Here is a 25,769-nt window from a genome sequence, read left to right on the forward strand (position 1 = left end):
GACACAAAATGCTGGAGTAACTCAGCGGGCCAGGCAGCATCTCTGGAGAGAAGGAATGGGTGACGTTTGGGGTCGAGACCCTTCTTCAGATTCAGACAAGTATGGCTCACCGCATTGTAATTACCTATTGATCCTGGAGATAATGGCGTCTGATCCAAATCTAAAATATCTTCATTAATTGGATGTGTGTCGATCTTTTCTTTACTCTTCTTTTTACAGATAGTTTTTCGCGGTCTCAACAGGGAAAGTTCCTCAGGTCTTCGTATATCTGAAAGAATTTCACAAAAACAATGAAATCTCGTAGGTTCAACTAGAACAAAATGCTGCAATGCATTAATACATTCTTTGTCCCGCCCACCTGACATCAGTCTGAAGAAGGTTCTCGACCCGAAACGTCACCCATTCCTTCTCTCCTGAGATGCTGCCTGACCTGCTGAGTTACTCCAGCGGTATGAACATTGACTTCTCCAACTTTAGACAATAGACAATAGACAATAGGTGCAGGAGTAGGCCATTCAGCCCTTCGAGCCAGCACCGCCATTCAATGCGATCATGGCTGATCACTATCAATCAGTACCCCGTTCCTGCCTTCTCCCCATACCCCCTCACTCCGCTATCCTTAAGAGCTCTATCCAGCTCTCTCTTGAAAGCATCCAACGAACTGGCCTCCACTGCCTTCTGAGGCAGAGAATTCCACACCTTCACCACCCTCTGACTGAAAAAGTTCTTCCTCATCTCCGTTCTAAATGGCCTACCCCTTATTCTCAAACTGTGGCCCCTTGTTCTGGACTCCCCCAACATTGGGAACATGTTATCTGCCTCTAATGTGTCCAATCCCCTAATTATCTTATATGTTTCAATAAGATCCCCCCTCATCCTTCTAAATTCCAGTGTATACAAGCCCAATCGCTCCAGCCTTTCAACATACGACAGTCCCGCCATTCCGGGAATTAATCTAGTGAACCTACGCTGCACGCCCTCCATAGCAAGAATATCCTTCCTCAAATTTGGAGACCAAAACTGCACACAGTACTCCAGGTGCGGTCTCACCAGGGCCCGGTACAACTGTAGAAGGACCTCTTTGCTCCTATACTCAACTCCTCTTGTTACGAAGGCCAACATTCCATTGGCTTTCTTCACTGCCTGCTGAACCTGCATGCTTCCTTTCATTGACTGATGCACTAGGACACCCAGATCTCGTTGAACTCCCCCTCCTCCTAACTTGACACCATTCAGATAATAATCTGCCTTTCTATTCTTACTTCCAAAGTGAATAACCTCACACTTATCTACATTAAACTGCATCTGCCATGTATCCGCCCACTCACACAACCTGTCCAGGTCACCCTGCAGCCTTATTGCATCTTCCTCACAATTCACACTACCCCCCAACTTAGTATCATCTGCAAATTTGCTAATGGTACTTTTAATCCCTTCGTCTAAGTCATTAATGTATATCGTAAATAGCTGGGGTCCCAGCACCGAACCTTGCGGTACCCCACTGGTCACTGCCTGCCATTCCGAAAGGGACCCATTTATCCCCACTCTTTGCTTTCTGTCTGTTAACCAATTTTCTATCCATGTCAGTACCCTACCCCCAATACCATGTGCCCTAATTTTGCCCACTAATCTCCTATGTGGGACCTTGTCGAAGGCTTTCTGAAAGTCGAGGTACACCACATCCACTGACTCTCCCTTGTCAATTTTCCTAGTTACATCCTCAAAAAATTCCAGTAGATTTGTCAAGCATGATTTCCCCTTCGTAAATCCATGCTGACTCGGAACGATCCCGTTACTGCTATCCAAATGCTCAGCAATTTCGTCTTTTATAATTGACTCCAGCATTTTCCCCACCACTGATGTCAGACTAACTGGTCTATAATTACCCGTTTTCTCTCTCCCTCCTTTCTTAAAAAGTGGGATAACATTTGCTATTCTCCAATCCACAGGAACTGATCCTGAATCTATAGAACATTGAAAAATGATCTCCAATGCTTCCACTATTTCTAGAGCCACCTCCTTAAGTACTCTGGGATGCAGACCATCAGGCCCTGGGGATTTATCAGCCTTCAGTCCCATCAGTCTACCCAAAACCATTTCCTGCCTAATGTGGATTTCCTTCAGTTCCTCCATCACCCTAGGTTCTCCAGCCCCTAGAACATTTGGGAGATTGTGTGTATCTTCCTCAGTGAAGACAGATCCAAAGTAACGGTTTAACTCGTCTGCCATTTCTTTGTTCCCCATAATAAACTCCCCTGCTTCTGTCTTCAAGGGACCCACATTTGCCTTGACTATTTTTTTCCTCTTCACGTACCTAAAAAAACTTTTGCTATCCTCCTTTATATTATTGGCTAGTTTACCCTCGTACCTCATCTTTTCTCCTCGTATTGCCTTTTTAGTTAACTTTTGTTGCTCTTTAAAAGAGTCCCAATCCTCTGTCTTCCCACTCTTCTTTGCTATGTTATACTTCCTCTCCTTAATTTTTATGCTTTCCCTGACTTCCCTTGTCAGCCACAGGTGTCTCTTACTCCCCTTAGAGTCTTTCCACCTCTTTGGAATAAATTGATCCTGCAACCTCTGCATTATTCCCAGGAATACCTGCCATTGCTGTTCTACCGTCTTCCCTGCTAGGGCCTCCTTCCAATCAATTTTGGCCAGCTCCCGCCTCATGCCTCTGTAATCCCCTTTGCTATACTGCAATACCGACACTTCCGATTTTCCCTTCTGCCTTTCCATTTGCAGAGTAAAACTTATCAACTTGTGATCACTGCCTCCTAATGGCTCTTTTACCTCTAGTCCCCTTACCAGATCAGGATCATTACACAACACTAAATCCAGAATTGCCTTCTCCCTGGTAGGCTCCAGTACAAGCTGTTCTAAGAATCCATCTCGAAGGCACTCTACAAACTCTCTTTCCTGGGGTCCATTTCCAACCTGATTTTCCCAGTCTACCTGCATGTTGAAATCTCCCATAACCACCGTAGCATTACATTTTTGACACGCCAATTTTATCTCCTGATTTAACTTGCACCCTAAGTCGAGGCTACTGTTTGGGGGCCTATAGATAACTCCCATTAGGGTCTTTTTACCCTTACAATTTCTCATTTCTATCCATACTGATTCAACATCTCCTGATTCTATGTCACCCCTTGCAAGGGAATGAATATCATTCCTTACCATCAGAGCAACCCCACCCCCTCTGCCCACCTGTCTGTCTTTTCTATACGTTGTGTACCCCTGAATATTCAGTTCCCAGCCCTGGTCCTCTTGTAGCCATGTCTCAGTGATCCCTACAACATCATACTTGCCCATGACTAACTGAGCCTCAAGCTCATCCACTTTATTTTTTATACTACGCGCATTTAGATAGTTCCTCTGTCCCTCTGTCCCCCCCTCCCCCTTCCCAGTTCTTCCTCTATCTTCCTGTCCCCACCTGTATCCTTCCTTTGTCCCGCCCACCTGACATCAGTCTGAAGAAGGTTCTCGACCCGAAACGTCACCCATTCCTTCTCTCCTGAGATGCTGCTTGACCTGCTGAGTTACTCCAGCATTTTGTGAAATAAATACCTTCGATTTGTACCAGCATCTGCAGTTATTTTCTTACACTTATTAATACATTCTTAGTGTACTGAGCAGGCTAACCACCTATTTAATGGGTTCAAAATTCAGCCGTGTCAAATCTTAACATAACTTGGTAGTATTCTCAGTATTCACCGTGCCGCCAAGACAATATTTGGCTACTACCAAGACACCATGTCATAGGAAAGATATTGTCAAGCTTGAAGGGGTTCAGAGAAGATTTACATGGATGTCGCGAGGACTAGAGGGTCTGAGCTATAGGGAGAGGTTGAGCAGGCTGGGTCTCTATTCCTTGGAGCGCAGGAGGATGAGGAGTGATCTTATGGAGGTGTATAAAATCATGAGAGGAATAGATCGGGTAGATGCACAGAATCTCTTGTCCAGAGTGGCGGAATCGAGGACCAGAGGACATAGGGGAAACGATTTAATAGGATTCTGAGGGGTAACTTTTTCACACAAAGGGTGGTGGGTGTATGGAACAGGCTGCCAGAGGAGGTGGGTGAGGCTGTGACTATCCCAACGTTTAAGAAGCAGTTAGACATGTACATGGATAGAACAAGTTTGGAGGGATATGGACCTAGCGCCTTGGACCCATGGACCAAGTTTGGAGGGATATGTACCAACGTGTAGCTGGGACATGTTGGCTGGTGTGGGCAAGTTGGGCTGAAGGGCCTGTTTCCACACTGTATCACACTATGACTCTAAATCCTAAGTGGTGTCTGAAGTAGGGTCTCGACCCGAAATGTCACCCATTCCTTCTGTCCCGCTGAGTTATTCCATCTTTTTGTGTCTATCTTTGGTGATTTAGAATCTTGCAACTGAAATTTTGCCAAAGCAGTCTTTATAACTTTGGAAAAATAAACCCCAAATTTCCACACCATTTGACATCCTATTAATCTTCTTCTGACATTACACACCAGCCAAATAGATAATCCTAGCGCAAACATTTTCTCATTATGGAGTAGAAACTTGTTTTTTCCCCAAACGTCATTACTCGACCAAGGTTGAAAAAATGTTTTTGAAACAAAGGAGGCAATATTTTGTCAGCCTGAACAGCTGTTTCCACTGCTTAAAAGAGTTTTATCGGAAGACACACGTCAAGCCCGTTAATTGTATTGGGAGTCAATGTGGGAGAGAGCTCGTGTTCGAGATTAATACGTGTATTGAAAGGTGTCGGCCGGTCACCAAGAGGACCCAAGTTCCAACCACAAGGAAAACAAATAAATCTCCACAGGGAAAATTACATTCTTCAAAACACATTGCAAAAGCATTAGTGAAATAATACATCTGAACGCAACATAAACAGACACACACACGCAGTCTCGGGAGTTTAAATTGGCTCACAATGTCTTTGTTGTTTCAACGCCAGGCAGCTGACTGAAGCTCTCAGCTGGCTAGCAATTTGGCCTGAACCTTCATTACTTATCTGCATGGCTTTTTAAAAAATGCAGCAACAACACGTCGGGACCCTTCTTCAGACTGATATTTTCAAGAGAGTTAGATGTAGCTCTTTGGAGCTATCGGAATCAAGGGATATGTGGAGAAAGCAGGAACGGGGTACTGATTTTGGATGATCAGCCATTATCATATTGAATGGCCGAAGGGCCGAATGGACTACTACACCTATTTTCTATGTTTCTATGTTTCTAAATGCCTTCCGAGGAAATTCAGAGATGCTGTCTGTCCCGCCGAGCTGCCCCAGCACTTTGTGTCTTTTTTTTTGTAAACCAGCATCTGCAGTTCCTCGTATCCGCAAAAAAACATTTCTCCCGAATTTCAGCCCAACAACGATTGCAAAGACATTCCCACGAATTCCGTATCAAAAATCAAAAGTTCGTTTTCCTTCTTCCCAAAATTATCACGTCCAAAGTAAATGTGGACAATGGAGACACAAGGAACTGCAGATGGTGGATGGGGGAGCCTTGAGTAAAACACAAAAGTGCTGGAGGATCTCAGTGGGTCAGGCAGCATCTGTGGAGGCAACAGCGAGACAACGTTTTGGGTCAGGACTCTTTTAGATTTTTAGAGATACAGCGCAGAAACAGGCCCTTCGGCCCACCGGGTCCGCGCCGCCCAGCGATCCCCACACACTAACACTATCCTACACCCACTAGGGACAATTTTTACATTTGCCCAGCCAATTAACCTACCATACCTGTACGTCTTTGGAGTGTGGGAGGAAACCGAAGATCTTGGAGAAAACCCACGCAGGTCACGGGGAGAACGTACAAACTCCGTACAGACGGCGCCCGTAGTCGGGATCGAACCCGAGTCTCCGGCGCTGCATTCGCTGTAAGGCAGCAACTCTACCGCTGCGCCACCGTGCCGCTCTTCTGAAGAAGAGTCCTGACCCGAAATGTCATATGGAATAGGAATGGAATTAGGCCATTCGGCCAATCAAATCTACTCCGCCATTCGATCATGGCTGATCTATCTCTCCCTCCTAACCCCATTCTCCTGCCTTCTCCCCATAATCTCTGACACCCGTACTAATCAAGAACCTACCTTGTCATCTATCTGGGGGGGGGGGGGGTCAAGAGAGCGAAGAGAGACTATCGGGACTGTATTGAATACTTTTGCAACTTCGGCACCCTATAGGTGGCAACTCTTTGCATACTTTGTCTATTGAATGCAAAATGAAGAATTTCATTGTATCACGTACATGTGACCATAAAGTATCATGGTGGTCATTTCCTCCACACATAGTGCTTGACCCGCTGAGTTCCTCCAGCAACAAAGTGGACAACAATGCTTTGATGCGTCTGAACTACATTATGTTACCTTTTGCCAATGGGGACTGTCTCCACACAAAGATCACGGAGAAAAGCAACTGATGTGACAAACCATGCAAATCAGATACAGGCATCAAGTGCAGGTTATTTCCATTGGAAAACACTAATACATTCTGTGCTGGCATTAAGCAGCTACTTGCATTGAAACTGAATAGCTGAAACCTTGGCAACCGATTTTGCATTTACTTTGTTAAATCTTCTACAGCTCCATTTACCAAAGAACATTAGAACACCTGAGAACACATTAGAACAAAAGAACACCTGTCCCTTTACCTCCCCCGCCAACTCCATCCAAGGACCCAAACAGTCTTTCCAGGTGAGACAGAGGTTCACCTGCACCTCCTCCAACCTCATCTATTGTATCCGCTGCTCTAGATGTCAACTTCTTTACATCGGCGAAACCCAACGCAGGCTCGGCGATCGTTTCGCTGAACACCTTCGCTCAGTCCGCCTTAACCAACCTGATCTCCCGGTGGCTGAGCACTTCAACTCCCCCTCCCACTCCAAGTCTGACCTTTCTGTCATGGGCCTCCTCCAGTGCCATAGTGAGGCCCACCGGAAATTGGAGGAACAGCACCTCATATTTTGCTTGGGCAGCTTGCAGCCCAGCGGTATGAACATTGACCTCTCCAACTTTAGATAGTTCATCTGTCCCTCTCTTCCCCTCCCCCTTCCCTGTTCTCCCTCTATCTTCCTGTCTCCACCTATATCCTTCCTTTGTCCCGCCCCCCTGACATCAGTCTGAAGAAAGGTCTCGACCCAAAACGTCACCCATTCCTTCTCTCCTGAGATGCTGCCTGACCTGCTGAGTTACTCCAGCATTTTGTGAATAAATACCTTAGGTTATTCTGGAATTAGTTTCCGAGCAATAAATCCCTGTATTTTCATCCTCCACTATCTGACGGTCATTGCTGTGATCTCTCTCTCTCTTCCAGTATACACTGGAATTTAGAAGGATGAGGGGGGATCTTATTGAAACATATAAGATAATTAGGGGATTGGACACATTAGAGGCAGGAAACATGTTCCCAATGTTGGGGGAGTCCAGAACCAGGGGCCACAGTTTAAGAATAAGGGGTAGGCCATTTAGAACGGAGATGAGGAAGAACTTTTTCAGTCAGAGAGTTGTGAATCTGTGGAATTCTCTGCCTCAGAAGGCAGTGGAGGCCAGTTCGTTGGATGCTTTCAAGAGAGAGCTGGATAGAGCTCTTAAGGATAGCGGAGTGAGGGGGTATGGGGAGAAGGCAGGAACGGGGTACTGATTGAGAGTGATCAGCCATGATCGCATTGAATGGCGGTGCTGGCTCGAAGGGCTGAATGGCCTACTCCTGCACCTATTGTCTATTGTCTATTGTCCCTCTCTCCGCACACACACACAAGCATGCACGAGCACACACGCATGCACACGTGCACACACGCATGCACACGCACACACACACATACGCATCCACCCACGCACACACACACACACATATATGCATGCACACACACACACACACATACGCATGCGCCCGTGCACACACACACACACGCACACACACACACACACGACAGAGAACGAGAACCGAATCATTATTAATTGTTAGCGTTGTCTTTGATTTGAAGGGTGAAATGTCACTTTGACGTTTGGTGCAGTATATTGGATTGTGCCAGGATCAATCTAAAAAGAAAAGTGCAGTATATTCCAAATGGCTTCCCCCTTTTAAAATGTCCTCGTCCAATTTCTGTAAATACTTTAATAAACGTCACTGCAGATGATTTCAAGCACATTTGACCAGATAACTGAAGGCGGAGTGATGGATTGCTAATCGCTATTATTTTGTTCTGCAACAATGCGCCTGATTTTCAGTACAGGTCACCACTTGTCTTTTCCCTTGTGAAGATTGTAAACAGGAATGTGTTTGCAATTTTACGTAAAACTCAAACTGATGGTCATTACACATGAAACCTATGATCCAAAAGTAATTTCAGGACGAAATAAGAAGTTACTGAACAGCTGTGCAACGAAAGTTGGTGTTATCAGGCAACCGAATCATCCTACCACAACCAGAGAGCAGTGCTGAACTACTATCTACCTCATTGGTGACCCTCGGATTATCCTTGATCGAATTTTGCTGGCATTACCTTGCACTAAATCATTATCCCTCACGATGTATCTATCTATATATATATCAGTCAGACCCCCCACATCCTCCTCCCCTGCAAGAGATTAATATAAATTGAAAGATATAGAATATAACATTTTAGATTCTTAAATTCTTAAATTATTATATTTTAAGTATTATTTTTTTTAAATATTTATTTTTATTGAAGGAAAGATACAATAAGAAAAAACGTGATGCATTACATTCCCCTCCATTTTGTTCTTTATATATAACAACAAAAATAACCCTCACCCACCCTCCCTGGACACCCCTTTGCAGCTGATGTGTTCACAATATATCATAAGCATTATTAATAATAAACTGCAGGTGGAGGCCATTTGGCCCTTCGAGAGCCAGCACCGCCATTCTTTGTGATCATGGCTGATCATCCACAATCAGTAACCCGTGCCTGCCTTCTCCCCATATTCCTTGATTCCGCTAGCCCCTAGAGCTCTATCTAACTTTCTTTTAAATTTATCCAGTGAATTGGCCTCTACTGCCTTCTGTGGCAGAGAATTCCACAAATTCACAACTCTCTGGGTGAAAAAGTTTTTTCTCATCTCAGTTTTAAATGGCCTCCCCTTTATTCTTAGACTGTGGCCTCCAGGTTTAGGACTCCCCCAAACATTGGGAACAATTTTCCTGCATCGAGCTTGTCCAGTCCTTTTATAATTTTTTACGTTTCTATAAGATCCCCTCTCATCCTTCTAAACTCCAGTGAATACAAGCCCAGTCTTTCCAATCTTTCCTCATATGACTGTCCCGCCATTCCGGGGATTAACCTCGTGAACCTACGCTGCACTGCCTCAATAGCAAGGATGTCCTTCCTCAAATTAGGAGACCAAAACTGCATACAGTACTCCAGGTGTGGTCTCACCAGGGTCCTGTACAACTGCAGAAGGACCTCTTTACTCCCGTACTCAAATCCTCTCGTTATGAAGGCCAACATGCCATTAGCTTTCTTCACTGCCTGCTGTACCTACATGTTTACTTTCAGTGACTGGTGTACAAGGACACCCAGGTCTCGTTGCACTTTTTCCTAATCAGACACTATTGAGATAATAATCTGACTCCTTGTTCTTGCCGCCAAAGTGGATAACCTCACATTTATCTACATTATACTGCATCTGCCCACTCACTCAACCTGTCCAAGTCACCCTGCAACCTCCTAGCATCCTCTTCGCAGTTCACAACAAAAAAGTTTCACCATGAAACTGTGGTACACGTGACAATAAAATAAACTGAAACTGAAGCTGTGCATACTTATGGTCAGTTTCCATATTCCAACTTGCAAGCTTTAAAAATGTTCAGTATTTAAAGTAGGGATCATGCTTACAAATTTCCCCCAAATGCCCAAACACACACGCACGCGCGCGCGCACGCACGCACGCACGCACGCACGCACACACGCACACACGCACACACACACACACACACAGCCTCTTCTCACAGTTGTGGGGTCATAGACTCATAGAGTCTTACAGCATGCAAACTGGCCCCTTTGGCCCAACTTGCCCACAACAGCCAACATGCCCTATCCACAGAAGATAGACACAAAATGCTAGAGTAACTCAGCGGCACAGGCAGCATCTCTGGAGGGAAGGAATGGGCGAAGTTTCGGGTCAAGACCCTTCTTCAGACTACACTACACAACATCTACAATTGTCCCACCTGCTTCTGTTTAGCCCATATCCCTCCAAACGTTGCAATAGTACCTGCTTCAACTACCTCCACCGGCAGCTTGTTCCATACACCCACCACCCATTGTGTGAAAAAGTTATCGCTCAGATTCCTTTTAAATCTGTTGTATAATCAATTCACATCCAAATGAAAGCTAGCTGCTTCCAGATTTGGATGTAGCAGATTGTTGAAAGGCTAAATCATCTAATAAATTTGCTTATATCAATCAGAAAGGGTGGCAGAGTGGAGCTAGTCAATTAGTTGAAAATTAATTCAAAATTAGTTCCAAATTAATCTACCTAGCTGGTCGAGCTGCTGCCTCACAGCGCCAGAGGCCAGAGTTCGATCCTGATCTCAGGTGCTGACTTTGAGGCTTTTGCCTGTTCTCTCTGTGACTGCGTGGGATTCCTCCGGCTGCTCCGGTTTCCACCCATGTCCCATAAACGTGTGGGTACGTAGGTTAATTGGCTGCAGCAAATTGCCTCTAGTGTGTGTAAGGAGTGGATGAGAAAGTGGGATAACATAGAACTAGTGTTATGGTCAGGGTGCACTTGATGGGCCAAAGGGCCTGTTTCCACACTGAATCTCTAAATAAAATAAACTAAATAGTTTGAGCAGACACAATTTCAAACAGTTTACAGAGGGTCTGCTGAGATTATTGTTATGAGACGAAAATGGGGAAGAGAAACGGGCTGCACGGTGGCGCAGCGGTAGAGTTGCTGCCTTACAGCACCAGAGACCCGGGTTCCATCCTGACTACGGGTGCTGTCTGTACGGAGTTTGTACGTTCTTCCCATGACCTGCGTGTGCTTTCTCCGGGAGCTCTGGTTTCCTCCCACACTCCAAAGCCGTACAGATTTGTAAGTTAATCGGCTTGGTAAAATTGTAAAATTGTCACTGGTGTGTGTAGAATAGTGCTAGTGTGCGGGGATCGCTGGTCGGCGTGGACTCAGTGGGTCGAAGGGGCCTGTTTCCGCGTTGTGTCTCCAACCTAAAAAACTGACGTAAGAATTGACCACAAACGTATTGCTGTTTCAAAGACCTGCCATCGAAATCACCAATAAGTCGTAGAGAGGTGGTGAGACTTTCATCCATGATTACCCCGTAGGCAACAAAAGGCCGAGTGTTCACAGTCACCCATCTCCCGGCAACCAAATGAAGCGAATCTCTCGACAGGTATATGGGCTGTTATCACCATTAATGAAAAGCTTTGTCACGCTGACATTATATTGATCTCTCGGAGGCACAGAATGAAACAAGAAAAAAACGTGGACTCTCAACAAACAGGTTGTAAGTTGTTCCAAGAGGTTGTTGTAAAATGTGCTGCCTTTTGCCTCGTCCTGTTTAGTTTAGTTAAGTTTGGTTGGAGATGCAGCATGGAAACAGGCCCTTCGGCCCACCGAGTCCGCACCGACCAGCGTTCCCCGCACATTAACCCTATCCTACACGAGGGACAATTTTTACACTTCTACCAAGCCAATTGTCCTACAAACCTGGACGTCTTTGGAGTGTGGGGGGAAACCTGAGATCTCGGAGAAAACCCACGCAGGTCACGCGGAGAACGTACAAACTCCGTACAGACAGCACCCGTAGTCAGGGTCTCTGGCGCGGTAAGGCAGCAACTCTACCGCTGCGCCACCGTGCTGACCCTTCATGATTTCTCCCCGAATTATTTCTTTCTCTATTTTTAATCAGATTTGATTTCACATCATCTCTTTTCAGTCACATGTAACAGAATAAAAGCAGTCATAGTCCATTGATCCATTGTACCTCCTCAGCAAGGACATGGCTAATCATTTACTTCAAAGTTACACACTGTGCTAGCCATATATCTTTCTATTCCCATAATATCCATGTGATCTAAAGAACACCTTCAACATACTCTGTAGCTCTCTTGGGTCGAGAATTCCAAGGACCCATGAGGAAAAACTTTGTCAGTCAGAGAGTTGTGAATCTGTGGAATTCTCTGCCTCAGAAGGCAGTGGAGGCCAATTCTCTGAATGCATTCAAGAGAGAGCTAGATAGAGCTCTTAGGGATGGCGGAATCAGGGGGTATGGGGAGAAGGCAGGAATGGGGTACTGATTGAGAATGATCAGCCATGATCACATTGAATGGCGGTGCTGGCTCGAAGGGCCGAATGGCCTCCTCCTGCACCTATTGTCTATTGTCTATGGGTGAAGATGTTTTCCCCAATTCCAGTCCTGAACAACCAATTCGTTAAGAAACAAGGAACTGCAGATGCTGGTTTATACCAATGATACCATGACACAAAGTACTGGAGTAACTCAGGAGGTCAGGCAGCATCTCTGAAGATAAAGGATGGGTTGTGGCGCATCGAAAGAGGCCTGAAATAAAGGCGAGGAGCCGGGTATTTCGGGAGGTTTGGTTTTATTACAGTTATCAGACCGGTCAAGTCTGCTGGAATGACTTCGCGCCCAAAACCTCGTCCTTATATCCGTAGCAAAGGACCGCTGCCCTGGACCGGTCCATTCCCGTGCCGAGGGGTCGGTAGTGGTATGGCCCGACCCTTGGGAGCTTTGGGTCAAGGCACTTCTGGTGTGCAGAACTCATGGCCTTTATTAAACTTCACCACTAACTTTCGCCCTTCCCTCATATTCACCCGAACGATCTCAGACACCTCCCTCCCCACCATCTTTCTCCAGACCCAAAATGTCACCCATCCTTTTACTCCAAAAGTCCTGGTTGACCCACTGAGTTACTCCAGTACTTGGTGTCGACCAATTTCTTTTATTGACACTGTGTCCCTGGTTCTAGATACCCCGGCCAGGGCAAATATCATCCCTGCATCCACCTAACAAGCCCTGGAAGAAATCTGTACGTCTCAATGAGGTGACTGACACCTCTTTCTTCTCAAGTCAAGAGTTCAAGTCCAATCTCCGTTTCATCGACAATATGTTCTGCTCCACCAGTGAGATACAGAACTGAAACAGTGGTTTGGCCCAACACTATCCTACATTATAGGCTATTGAGGGCGTGCAGCGTAGGTTTACTAGGTTAATTCCCGGAATGGCGGGACTATCATATGTTGAAAGACTGGAGCAACTAGGCTTGTATACACTGGAATTTAGAAGGATAAGAGGAGATCTTATCGAAACGTATAAGATTATTAAGGGGTTGGACACGTTAGAGGCAGGAAACATGTTACCAATGTTGGGGGAGTCCAGAACAAGGGGCCACAGTTTAAGAATAAGGGGTAGGCCATTTAGAACTGAGATGAGGAAAAACTTTTTCAGTCAGAGAGTTGTGAATCTGTGGAATTCTCTGCCTCAGAAGGCAGTGGAGGCCAATTCTCTGAATGCATTCAAGAGAGAGCTGGATAGAGCTCTTAAGGATAGCGGAGTCAGTGGGTATGGGGAGAAGGCAGGAACGGGGTACTGATTGAGAATGATCAGCCATGATCACATTGAATGGCGGTGCTGGCTCGAAGGGCCGAATGGCCTCCTCCTGCACCTATTGTCTATTGTCCATTTAGGGCTAATTTACAATTTTACCAAGCCAATTAACCTAGAAACGTGTACGTCTTTGGAGCGTGGGAGGAAACCGGAGCACCCGGAGAAAACTCACGCGGTCACTGGGCGAAGGTACAAACTCCGTACGGACAGGCCCCCGTAGTCAGGATCGAGCCCGTGTCGTTGGCACGTGTAAGGCAGCAACTCTACCGCTACGCCACCATGACGCCCAGTTTCTGCCCTTTTTTTAACCCATGGATTTTAGAAAACAAAACAAAGTACTCTACTCACTCAAAGCTTTGCAGATATCGACCACTGCCCTGAAGACGACAGCAGAGAAGCTAACTTTTAATCTTACGGTCTTCATGTTCGGCAGCAGTAGTTTTAATAGTTTGTGCTGCGGTGTGTAATGTAGTTTAGCATCAGCTTGGATTCCGTACTTGTCCAACGTCCAGTGAGTTTTCAGAAGCCAGCATTTCTTCTGCTCCCACCAGAGAGCATGGTCTGACCAGTCTTGCAGCACAGCTATGGACCAAATAAAATAAAGTTAACGTGATTAAAGTAAATTCGTCACTAAATTTGAATAATACATAATAATAATACATTTCGTTTGTATAGCGCTTTTCTGGAAACTCAAAGACGCTTTACAGAGTAAGTAAAACATAAAAATAAATAAATAAACGAACAAAAAAGGAGACAGAAGGTGAGGTGACGGTCAGTGGTTGAAGGCAGTGTTGAACAGGTGAGTCTTAAGTGATGTTTTGAATGTGGTGAGTGAGGAGGATTCTCTGATGGTTTGAGGTAGTGAGTTCCAGAGGGTGGGAGCAGCGATGGAGAAAGCCCTGTCCCCCCAGGATCTGAGTTTGGTCCGGATGGGGGGGGGACAGGAGGTTAGCAGCAGCAGAGCGGAGGGTGCGGGTGGGAGTGTGTCTGTGGAGGAGGTCAGTCAGGTAGGATGGGCCAGGTTATGGAGGGCTTTGTAGGTCATGAGGAGAATTTTGTACTGGATTCTCTGGGGGATGGGGAGCCAGTGGAGCTTGTAAAGGACGGGGGTGATATGGTCACGGGTCGGGGAGTGGGTGAGTAGACGGGCAGCGGAGTTCTGGATGTATTGGAGTTTATTGATGATTTTTGAGGGTGAACCATAGAGGAGGCTGTTACCGTAGTCCAGACGGGAGGTGATGAAGGCGTGGATGAGGTTTTCTGCAGCTGTGGAGGAGAGGGATGGACGGAGACGGGCGATGTTTTTGAGGTGGAAGAAGGCTGTCTTGGTGATGTGTTTAGTGTGTTTGTCGAAGGAGAGGGTTTGATCAAAGATGATGCCAAGATTCCGGATGTGAGGGGAGGTGGATACTGGGAAACCGTCGATGTTGAGGGTGAAGTTGTGGGCGGATTTGGTGGGCGTTTTTGGTCCAATGATGATGATTTCGGATTTGTCACAGTTTAGTTTGAGGAAAACTTTAGTTTGAGGAAAAATTAACAACTCCCCCTTGGACGTACGAAATGCCAAACATTAAAGTCTCCATTTTACCAATTTTTACCAAGCGCAGGCAGGTGGGACTAGTGTAGCTGGGACATGGTGGCCAATGTGGGCAGGTTGGGCCGAAGGGCCTGTTTCCGCACTGCATCACTCTATGACTCAACAACTGTAATTTCCATCTGAAAGATTGCAAAGAGGTACATCTCAGACTGCAGCTTCGCTTGGCCAGGCCAACACTGCAACGCAGCCTGTACGGCCAGCCGCGCTTAAAGCAACCAGGCCTTTGAAAATGGCACCAAAACCTGGTGGCTCTTGTCAGTCCCAGTGTACTATTTCTGTACACTTTGTACTTAATTTGGGAATGTGCTTTTGTATCGTCATAATTAGCTGAACTGTGTGGAAACAAAGAATTCCGCTGAGCCTCAATGCAGGTAATAACAAAGAACCATCGAATCAGTCTGAAGAAGGGTCTCGACCCGAAACGTCACCCATTCCTTCTCTCTCAATACAATACAATACAATATATCTTTATTGTCATTGTACAGGGGTACAACGAGATTGGGAATGCGCCTCCCATACGATGCAATAATTTAATTAGCTAGTCAGTATTAATTTAAAAAACCCAATGAAACAAATTGTAACAGTTTTAAAACAGAATAAAGTGCAAGTAGATGTGTGCCGGATCACTGTGCGATGTGACCATCCGGCTTAGCAGGACCGGTTCATAGCAGCTATGGCCCTGGGGATGAAGCCTGGAGGTTTTGTTCCCTCGATGCAGCCTGACCCGCTGAGCTACTCCAGCATTTTGTGTCTAACATTATTGCGTAAAATGGGCAATTGCAAGTCAGCAGCTGGCTTTAGAAACTCCCAGAATCTTTATTCACATAAACTTCCTTTCTTGGAGCAGCACCTCTGCCAGAGCTTGGACACAGAGTGCTGGAGTAACTCAGCGGGTTAGGCAGCATCTCCGGAAAACATGGACAGGTGATGGCTCGGGGTGAGATAACTTCTTCGGACATTGTAGTAAGGGTGGGGGGGGGGGGGGGGAAGCTGGAGGAGAGATGGAGGTGCAACAAAAAGCCCGGCAAGTGATAGGTGGACACAAAGTACTGGAGTAACTCAGCAGAGCAGGCAGCATCTCTAGGGAACATGGATAGGTGACATTTTGGATCATAAGGTCACAAGTGATAGGAGTAGAGTTAGGCCATTCGGCCCGTCAAGTCATTTTGGATCATAAGGTCATGTGATAGGAGTAGAATTAGGCCATTCAGCCCATCATGTCATTTTGGATCATAAGGTCATGTGATAGGAGTAGGATTAGGCCATTCAACCCATCAAGTCATTTTGGATCATAAGGTCATGTGATAGGAATAGAATTAGGCCATTCGGCCATTCAATCATGGCTGATCTATCTCTCCCTCCTAACTTCTTGCAGGGGACCTTGCACTAAACGTTATTCCCTTATCATGTACAGTATCTGTACACTGCGAATGGCTTTTGATTGTAATCGTGTATTGTCTTTCTGGCTGGTTAGCACGCAACGCAAGCTTTTCACTGTACCTCAGTACACGTGACAATAAACTAAACTGGCCCTTTTTTCTGCAGTCTGAAGAAGGGCCCCGACCCGAAACGTCACCTTCTCCAGAGATGCTGCCTGACCCGCTGAGTTACTCCAGTACTTCTTGTCCTTTGGTGTAACCCAGCATCTGTAGTTCCTTGTTTCTACATTCTGCCAGAGACTGGTACTTCGATTGGCATGGGTGAGTTGGGCTGAAGTACCTGTTTTCATTGCTGAATGTGTGACTCTCTGACTCTACTGTCAAAATTCACCGATTGGCCAAAACATTATGACCAGATGAGCCAAAACATTATGACCACCTGCCGAATATGCTGATAGTCCTCCATGTGCAGCCCCATATGCAGCAGGGTGCGATGCACTGTGTATTGTGACACATTCCTCCCGTGACCACCATTAAAATTTTCTGTGACTTGTGCCACAGTAGACAATAGACAATAGACAATAGGTGCAAGAGTAGGCCATTCGGCCCTTCGAGCCAGCACCGCCATTCAATGCGATCCTGGCTGATCATTCTCAATCAGTACCCCGTTCCTGCTTTCTCCCCATACCTCCTGACTCCGCTATCCTTAAGAGCTCTATCTAGCTCTCTCTTCAATGTATTCAGAGAATTGGCCTCCACTGCCCTCTGAGGCAGAGAATTCCACAGATTCACAACTCTCTGACTGAAAAAGTTTTTCCTCATCTCTGTTCTAAATGGCCTACCCCTTATTCTTAAACTGTGGCCCCTGGTTCTGGACTCCCCCAACATTGGGAACATGTTTCCTGCTTTTACTATCCTCCTTTATATTATTTGCTAGTTTACCCTCGTACCTCATCTTTTCTCCCCGTATTGCCTTTTTAGTTACCTTCTGTCGGTTTGGACCAGATGGGATAGCCTCGTGCATCGATGAGCCTTGGGCGCCCAACACCCTGTCTGTCGCCGGTTTGTGGTTTGTCCCTCCTCGGACCACTGTCGGTCGGTACTCACCACTGCTGACCGGGAGCCTTGCCGTTTCAGAGATGCTCTGACCCAGTCGTCTGGCTATAACAATTTGGCCCTTGTCAAAGTCGCTCAGGTCTTTACTCTTGCCCATTTCTCCTGCATCCAACACGTCAACTTCAAGAACTGACTGTTCACTTGCTGCCTAATGTATCCCACCCCTTGACAGGTGCCATTGTAACAAGATAATCAATGTTATTCACTTCGTCTGTCAGTGGTCATAATGTTTTGGCTGATCGGTGTATATTCTATGTTGCATTCTGCCAGTGTAACTCACACTGCTGCGTTATCCAGCAAATCCTCCAGAAGTAACACATTGGCTGCATTAACCTCCATGGCAACATGGGAATCAGGGGCTGTGTACTCATTCTTGAACATAATTGGTCCAAAACACCACAGCAAGACTCCTGACGGGTACCCGTAAAAGGGACCACATCACCCCGATTCTGGCTTCTCTCCACTGGCTCCCAGTAAGGTACAGAATCAACTTCAAGCTCCTCCTATTCACATACAAAGCCCTAAACGGGCTTCCCCCCCCCCCCCCCCCCCCCCACCATATCAAAAATCTTCTAACCCACCACTCTATCTCCAGGTCCCTCAGGTCGGCCGACTTGGGGCTACTGACTATCCCGCGGTCTAGGCTTAAGCTCAGGGGTGACCGCGCTTTTGCGGTTGCAGCTCCTAGACTGTGGAACAGCATCCCTCTCCCCATCAGAACTGCCCACTCCATCGACTCCTTTAAGTCCAGGCTCAAAACCTATTTCTACTCCCTAGCGTTTGAGGCCCTCTGAGGGGGCGCTGTGAACTGTTTATGTATGTGCTGTTATGTTTGTGTGCCATTGTATGTTCGTTTCTTAGTACCTAATCAGATGTACTCAGGGCGGCACGGTAGCGCAGCGGTAGAGTTGCTGCTTTACAGCGAATGCAGCGCCGGAGACTCAGGTTCGATCCTGACTACGGGGGCTGCACTGTAAGGAGTTTGTACGTTCTCCCCGTGACCTGCGTGGGTTTTCTCCGAGATCTTCGGTTTCCTCCCACACTCCAAAGACGTACAGGTATATAGGTTAATTGGCTGGGTAAATGTAAAAATTGTCCCTAGTGGGTGTAGGATAGTGTTAATGTACGGAGATCGCTGGGCGGCACGGACTTGGAGGGCCGAAAAGGCCTGTTTCCGGCTGTATATACATGATATGATATATATGATATGATATGTACAGCACTTTGGTCAACGTGGGTTGTTTTTAAATGTGCTGTACAAATAAAATTGACTTGACTTGACTTGACTTGATGATGCCTGAACATGAGAGGTTTATCAAAATTTAAAATGTTTAAGCAATTAATTTCAGGGGTTTAAATGCTGTTTTTTAAAAAAAAGTTTGATTCACGATAGTAGGGAGTGGTGGGGAAGATGAAATTCATAGGTGTGTGTATCACTTTCTTGTATCACAAGTAACTATTACATTGTGGAAATAAAAGGAACTGCAGATGCTGGTTTATACCAAAGATAGACACAAAATGCCAGGGTAACTGAACAGGTCAGGCAACATCTCTGGAGAACATGGGTAGGTGACATTTTGGATCAGAACCCTTCTTCAGACTCACGAACATGTAATTTTAGCAGTAAAAAAAAAGACACAAAATGATGGAGTAACTCAGAGGGTCAGGCTAGCGTGACTGGAGGAAAAATCTCTGAATAAGAGACCCGACCCAAAACGTCACCCATTCGTTTTCTCCAGAGATGCTGCCTAACCCACTGAGTTACTCCACCATTTTGTGTCTATCTATAACAATAACACATCCCTGGAGAATATGGATAGATGTCATTTTAGGGCGGGAGATGGACACAAGGAACAGGCATCTGCAGGTCCTTGTTTCTAACTAGTTAATTTACCTGCGTTTGGGAGGTAAGAAATTTATAACTTTGCAAGAAATCCACTTACGGATTTGTTCCACTAATTTAAGCATGACTCCACCGACATGAAAGTCTCCTGTTACCCTCAGCTTGAAGTCCAATGGTAAATCTTCACTTAGCTGATCCACCTGAACGTTGAGCTCCCACGAAGTGGCTCCATAATCATTGGAGGATGTCATCCTGCCACGGTCCAACAGCGGAGCTAGCAATAAAAACAAAATTTGAGGAGTTTTCAAACCATGGGTTTTGATGGAACCTCGTGCAAAGCAATAGCTTGCATCAGCTACTGTCAAGCAACTAAATCACCCCACTTACACACTTAGAGAATACATTTATTGAGATGCTTATTCTCTTCAGAGTTTCAGTGAGGAGAATAAAAAATGAACTTTCTTCAGATAGACACTAAATGCTGGAGTAACTCAGTGAGGACAGGCAGCATCTCTGGAGAGAAGAAATGGGTGACGTTTCGGGTCGAGACCCAAAATGTCACCCATTTCTTCTCTCCAGAGATGCTGCGTGTCACGCTGAGTTACTCCAGCATTTTGTGTCTATCTTCGATTTAAACAAACATCTGCAGTTCTTTCCTCGAACTTTCTTTAGCGTGGGTCTCTTCCACCAACAAGTGAGTCATAGAGTGATACAGTGTGGAAACAGGCCCTTCGGCTCAACTCGCCCACACCAGCCAACAATGTCCCAGCTACCCTAGTCCCACTTGCCTGCGCTTGGTCCATAACCCTCCAAACCTGTCCTATCCATGTACCTGTCCAACTGTTTCTTAAACGATGGGATTGTCCCAGCCACAACTACCTCCTCTGGCAGTTTGTTCCATACACCCACCACCCTTTGTGTGAAAAAGTTACCCCTCGGATAAGCGTAGATGGGGTATCTTGGTCAGCATGGGCAAGTCGGGCTTCTGAGCTGAGTGAACCGCCACTTGACCTTCCAAAGACATTCCGCTCTACAAGGGCACTTTCCCCGGGCACTTTCCCCAGCAACCGCAGGAGATGCAACACCTGTCCCTTTACCTCCCCCCTCAACTCCATCCAAGGACCCAAACAGTTTTTCCAGGTGAGACAGAGGTTCACCTGCACCTCCTCCAACCTCATCTATTGTATCCGCTGCTCTAGATGTCAACGTCTTTACATTGGCGAAACCAAACGCAGACTCGGCGATCATTTTGCTCAACACCTTCACTCAGTCCGCTTTAACCAACCTGATCTCCCGGTGGCTGAGCACTTCAACTCCCCCTCCCATTCCCAGTCTGACCTTTCTGTCATGGGCCTCCTCCAGTGCCATAGTGAGGCCCACCGGAAATTGGAGGAACAGCACCTCATATTTCGCTTGGGCAGCTTGCAGCCCAGCGGTATGAACATTGACTTCTCCAACTTTAGATAGTTCCTCTGTCCCTCTCTTCCCCTCCCCCTTCACAGTTCTCCCTCTATCTTCCTGTCTCCACCTGTGTCCTTCCTTTGTTCCGCCCCCCTGACATCAGTCTGAAGAAGGGTCTCGACCCGAAACGTCACCCATTCCTTCTCTCCTGAGATGCTGCCTGACCTGCTAAGTTACTCCAGCATCTTGTGAATAAAAACCGTTTCTACAAGGTATCAGTTAGAAGTACAATGGAATACTCTCCCCTTGTCAACACAATACCAAGGTGCTCACTGCACTACTCTGAAGAAGGGTCTCCACCAGAAACATCACCTATTCCTTTTCTCCAGAGACGCTGCCTGACCCGCTGAGTTACTCCAGCGTTATGTTGTGCACTTTCAATGCTCAGCACTATCCACCATAAAGAAGCCCACTTGATTGGATGGCACACTGGGGTAGCGGTAGTGTTGCTGCCATTACAGCGCCAGAGACCCAGGTTTGACCCTGACTATGGGTACTGTCTGTACGGAGTTTGCACGTTCTCCTGTGACCGCGTGTGGAGCACCTTCAGCAACAGGCTGGTTCCACCAAGATGCAGGACAGAACACCGCAGGAGATCCTTCACCCCTGTGGCTATCAAACTGTACAACTCCTCCCCCTTCTTTTTTTTTAACATTTAGAGATACAACGCAGAAACAGGCCCTTCGGCCCACCGGGTCCGCGCCGCCCAGCGATCCCCGCACATTAACACTATCCTACACCCACTAGGGACAATTTTTACATTTGCCCAGCCAATTAACCTACAAACCTGTACGTCTTTGGAGTGTGGGAGGAAACCGAAGATCTCGGAGAAATCCCCACTCAGGTCACGGGGAGAACGTACAAACTCCGTACAGACGGCGCCCGTAGTCAGGATCGAACCTGAGTGTCCGGCGCTGCATTCGCTGTAAGGCAGCAACTCTACCGCTGCGCCACCGTGCCGCTGCGCCACCGTGCCGCCCCACCGTTCTGTCGTGGCGTGGACTGAGACCGATTACCCTCCCCACCCACCCCTCCCCAATCTTTGCACATCCCCCAAGCCTTTCCACTCGCCACTTTAATTTCATGTTTCATGTGTTTGGTGTATTTTGTGTTTTTATGACTGTTGGCAGATCAATTTCCCCCCTGGGATAAATAAAGTTCTATCGTATGGTATCATATCGTGGATTTTCTCCGGGTGCCCTGGTTTCCGCCCGTACCCCAAAGATATACAGGTTTGTAGGCTAATTGGTTTCCGTAAAATTGCCCCTAGAGTGCAGGATGCAAAACTGGGATAACATAGAACTAGTGTACAGGTGGGCCTAAGGATTTGTTTCCACGCTGCATCTCTAAACTAAGCCCATGTGTTGTCAACCTATCCATCGTGCTTAGTCATTCTCTCTACAAATGCACAGTGGCTGCAGTGTGCACCATCTACAAAATGCACTGACTGCACCTGCTTACTTACCAAGGCTACTCCAACTCCCTGTCCCAAACCCACAACTTCTATTCCTAAGGATTGCTGCAACAGGTTCACAAGAACCACCACCTGCATCTTCCCTCACCATCGCGACTCATAAACATTCCTGAATTATCAATGGATCAAAATTGTCTTAGACAATAGACAATAGACGCAGGAGTAGGCCATTCAAGCCAGCACCGCCATTCACTGTGATCATGGCTGATCATCCACAATTAGTACCCCGTTCCTACCCTCTCCCCATACCCCCTGACTCTGCTATCATTAAGAGCTCTATCTAACTCTCGCTTGAAAGCATCAAGAGAATTGGTCTCCACTGCCTGAGGCAGAGAATTCCACAGATCAGTCTTCTGACAGCACTGTGGGACTACCTTAGTTTAGCTTAGAGATACAGCGTGGAAACAGGCCCTTTGGCCCACCGAGTCCGTGCCGACCAAGCGATCCCCGCACACTAACACCATCCTACACACAATTGACTATTTTTTGACCATCGCCAATTAGCCTACAAGCCTGCACGTCTTTGGAGTGTGGGAGGAAACTGGAGATCCTGGAGAAAACCCACGCAGGTCATGGAGAGAGCGTAAAAACTCCATACAGACAGCACCCGCAGTCAGGATCGAACCCGGGTCTCTGGCGGGGACATCACGAACCGGCAACTCTAGGTTCTCTAAGGCGGCAACTCTACCGCTGCACCACCTGACACATTCCCCGAAAGGAATGCAGTGAATCAAAAGGGCAATTAGAGATGGGCAATAAACGTTAGATAAACAATAAATGATAGACCCACAAACCCCCATCCAAGAAAGGAATAAGAAAATAGACCAGAGGTGCAGCACGCCACAATCTCTCGATTTAGTTTAGTTTAGAGATACAGCGCGGAAACAGGCCCTTCGGCCCATCGAGTCAGCACCGACCAGCAATCCCCGCACATTAACACTATCCTACGCACAGTGGGGACAATTTACACTTATACCAAGCCAATTAACCTACAAACCTGTACGTCTTTGGAGTGTGGGAGGAATCCTAAGATCTTGGAGAAAACCCACGCGGTCACGCGGAGAACGTACAAACTCAGTACAGACAGCACCCGTGGTCGGGATCGAACCCAGGTCGCAGGCGTGGCAAGTGTTGTAAGGTAGCAACTCTACCGCTGCGCCACCTTGTCCATGCCGACCAAGGTGCTCCACCTGCACCAGTCCCACCTGCCTGCATTTGGCCGATATCCATCCAAACCTTTCCTATCCATGTACAGGTCCCAAGAAAGATATTCCAAACGTAATGGCCTAGTTCCTAGAGTTCATGCATTGTAAAGTTTTTCCATTAATTCAGCAGAACAGGTGGCGCAGCGGTAGAGTTGCTGCCTTACAGTGCTTGCAGCGCGGGAGACCCGTATTCAATCCCGACTACGGGTGCTGTCTGTACGGAGTTTGTACGTGCTCTCCGTGACCTGCGCGGGTTTTCTCTGAGAACTTCGGTCTCCTCCCACACTCCAAAGACGTACAGGTTTGTAGGTTAATTGACTTGGTTTTGTATACTTGGTACAATTGTAAATTGTCCCAAGTGTGTGTAGGATAGTGTTAATGTGCGGGGGTCGCTGGTGGGTGCGGGCTCGGTGGGCCGAAGGGCCTGTTTCCACGCAGTATCTCTAAACTAAACTAAACTATACTAAACTGGGTCATTTTGACTTTTCTTTGAGACTTATTTATTGCTTCCGTCTATCTTTTCGGTCCAAGACCAGGGCACATAACATGACTCACCCCGTCCCTCATTGAGAATGAACAAACAATGGAACCGGGCCAACTACTGCAAGTTTTATTGTAGGAGCTGTAAACGGGAGTGGCAAACCCTAGGAGCGAGGAATTGTTGCACAAGACAGGCTTTTACTTCCCGCAGAGTGAGCAGGGGCAGCACAAGCTGTGCTTCCAGGGAAGCTGTTTCTCCGAGGATCAACAGGTACGAGAGACATTGTGGAACGTGGCTTCAAGTTATTTCACTGGCCTCATGTCACTGAACGTCATCAAAGCCTTGCATATTTTTGGAACGGCCTGGGACCAGTGTATCTGAAAGATTGATGTCGTCGGTATGCAATTATGGAAAAGATGTTCTTCAAAAAGGAACTTTTGCGGTTGCAGCTCCTAGACTGTGGAACAGCATCCCTCTCCCCATCAGAACTGCCCCCTCCATCGACTCCTTCAAGTCCAGGCTCAAAACCTATTTTTACTCCCTGGCGTTTGAGGCCCTCTGATGGGGCGCTGTGAACTGTTTATGTATGTGCTGTTATGTTTGTGTGCCATTGTTTGCGATCCTTCTGCAGTTGTACAGGGCCCTAGTGAGACCGCACCTGGAGTACTGTGTGCAGTTTTGGTCTCCAAATTTGAGGAAGGATATTCTTGCTATTGAGGACGTGCAGCGTACGTTTACTAGGTTAATTCCCGGAATGGCGGGACTGTCATATGTTGAAAGACTGGAGCGACTAGGCTTGTATAAACTGGAATTTAGAAGGATGAGAGGAGATCTTATCGAAACGTATAAGATTATTAAGGGGTTGGACACGTTAGAGGCAGGAAACATGTTCCCAATGTTGGGGGAGTCCAGAACAAGGGGCCACAGTTTAAGAATAAGGGGTAGGCCATTTAGAACGGAGATGAGGAAAAACTATTTCAGTCAGAGAGTTGTGAATCTGTGGAATTCTCTGCCTCAGAAGGCAGTGGAGGCCAATTCTCTGAATGCATTCAAGAGAGCTGGATAGAGCTCTTAAGGATAGCGGAGTCAGGGGGTATGGGGAGAAGGCAGGAACGGGGTACTGATTGAGAATGATCAGCCATGATCACATTGAATGATGGTGCTGGCTCGAAGGGCCGAATGGCCTCCTCCTGCACCTATTGTCTATGTTCGTTTCTTAGTACCTGAAGTGATGTACAGCACTTTGGTCAACGTGGGTTTGGTATTAAATGTGCTATACAAATAAAATTGACTTGACTTGACTTGACAACAGCACCACATCCCTCACGATGTGTTTAGTTTAGTTTAGAGATACAGCACGGAAACAGGCCCTTCGGCCCACCCAAGTCCGTGCCGACCAGCGATCCCCGCACACCAGCACTTTCCTACACACACCAGGGACAATTTACAATTTTACCAAGCCAATTAACCTACAAACCTGTACGTCTTTGGAGTGAGAGAAAAGAATTTCACTGTATTTTTGCACATGTGACAATAAATAGCACCACCATTGAACCATTGTGTTAGGAAGGAACTGCAGATGCTGGTTTACACCGAAGATCGAC

General features: G+C 46.7%; 1 protein-coding gene across 2 annotated transcripts in view; it reads right to left on the reverse strand.

The window, feature by feature from the left end:
- The window catches only part of fermt1 (FERM domain containing kindlin 1), a 58,161-nt gene extending 38,366 nt beyond the window's left edge, over positions 1-19,795 (reverse strand). Inside the window, exons 1-3 of one of the 2 annotated variants that reach the window (XM_078405936.1) lie at positions 19,645-19,795; positions 13,958-14,191; positions 145-268 (exon numbers count right to left, since the gene is read on the reverse strand). In XM_078405936.1, coding sequence (XP_078262062.1) covers positions 145-268; positions 13,958-14,191; positions 19,645-19,795 — 509 coding nt within the window. Of the gene's footprint in view, positions 1-124; positions 269-13,957; positions 14,192-19,644 lie in introns of both variants that reach the window. The other variant, XM_078405935.1, reaches the window with a different exon arrangement.
- Positions 19,796-25,769: the final 5,974 nt, after the last annotated feature.

The sequence above is a fragment of the Rhinoraja longicauda genome, chromosome 9 (assembly GCF_053455715.1).
Source record: "Rhinoraja longicauda isolate Sanriku21f chromosome 9, sRhiLon1.1, whole genome shotgun sequence".
Taxonomy (NCBI): domain Eukaryota; kingdom Metazoa; phylum Chordata; class Chondrichthyes; order Rajiformes; family Arhynchobatidae; genus Rhinoraja; species Rhinoraja longicauda.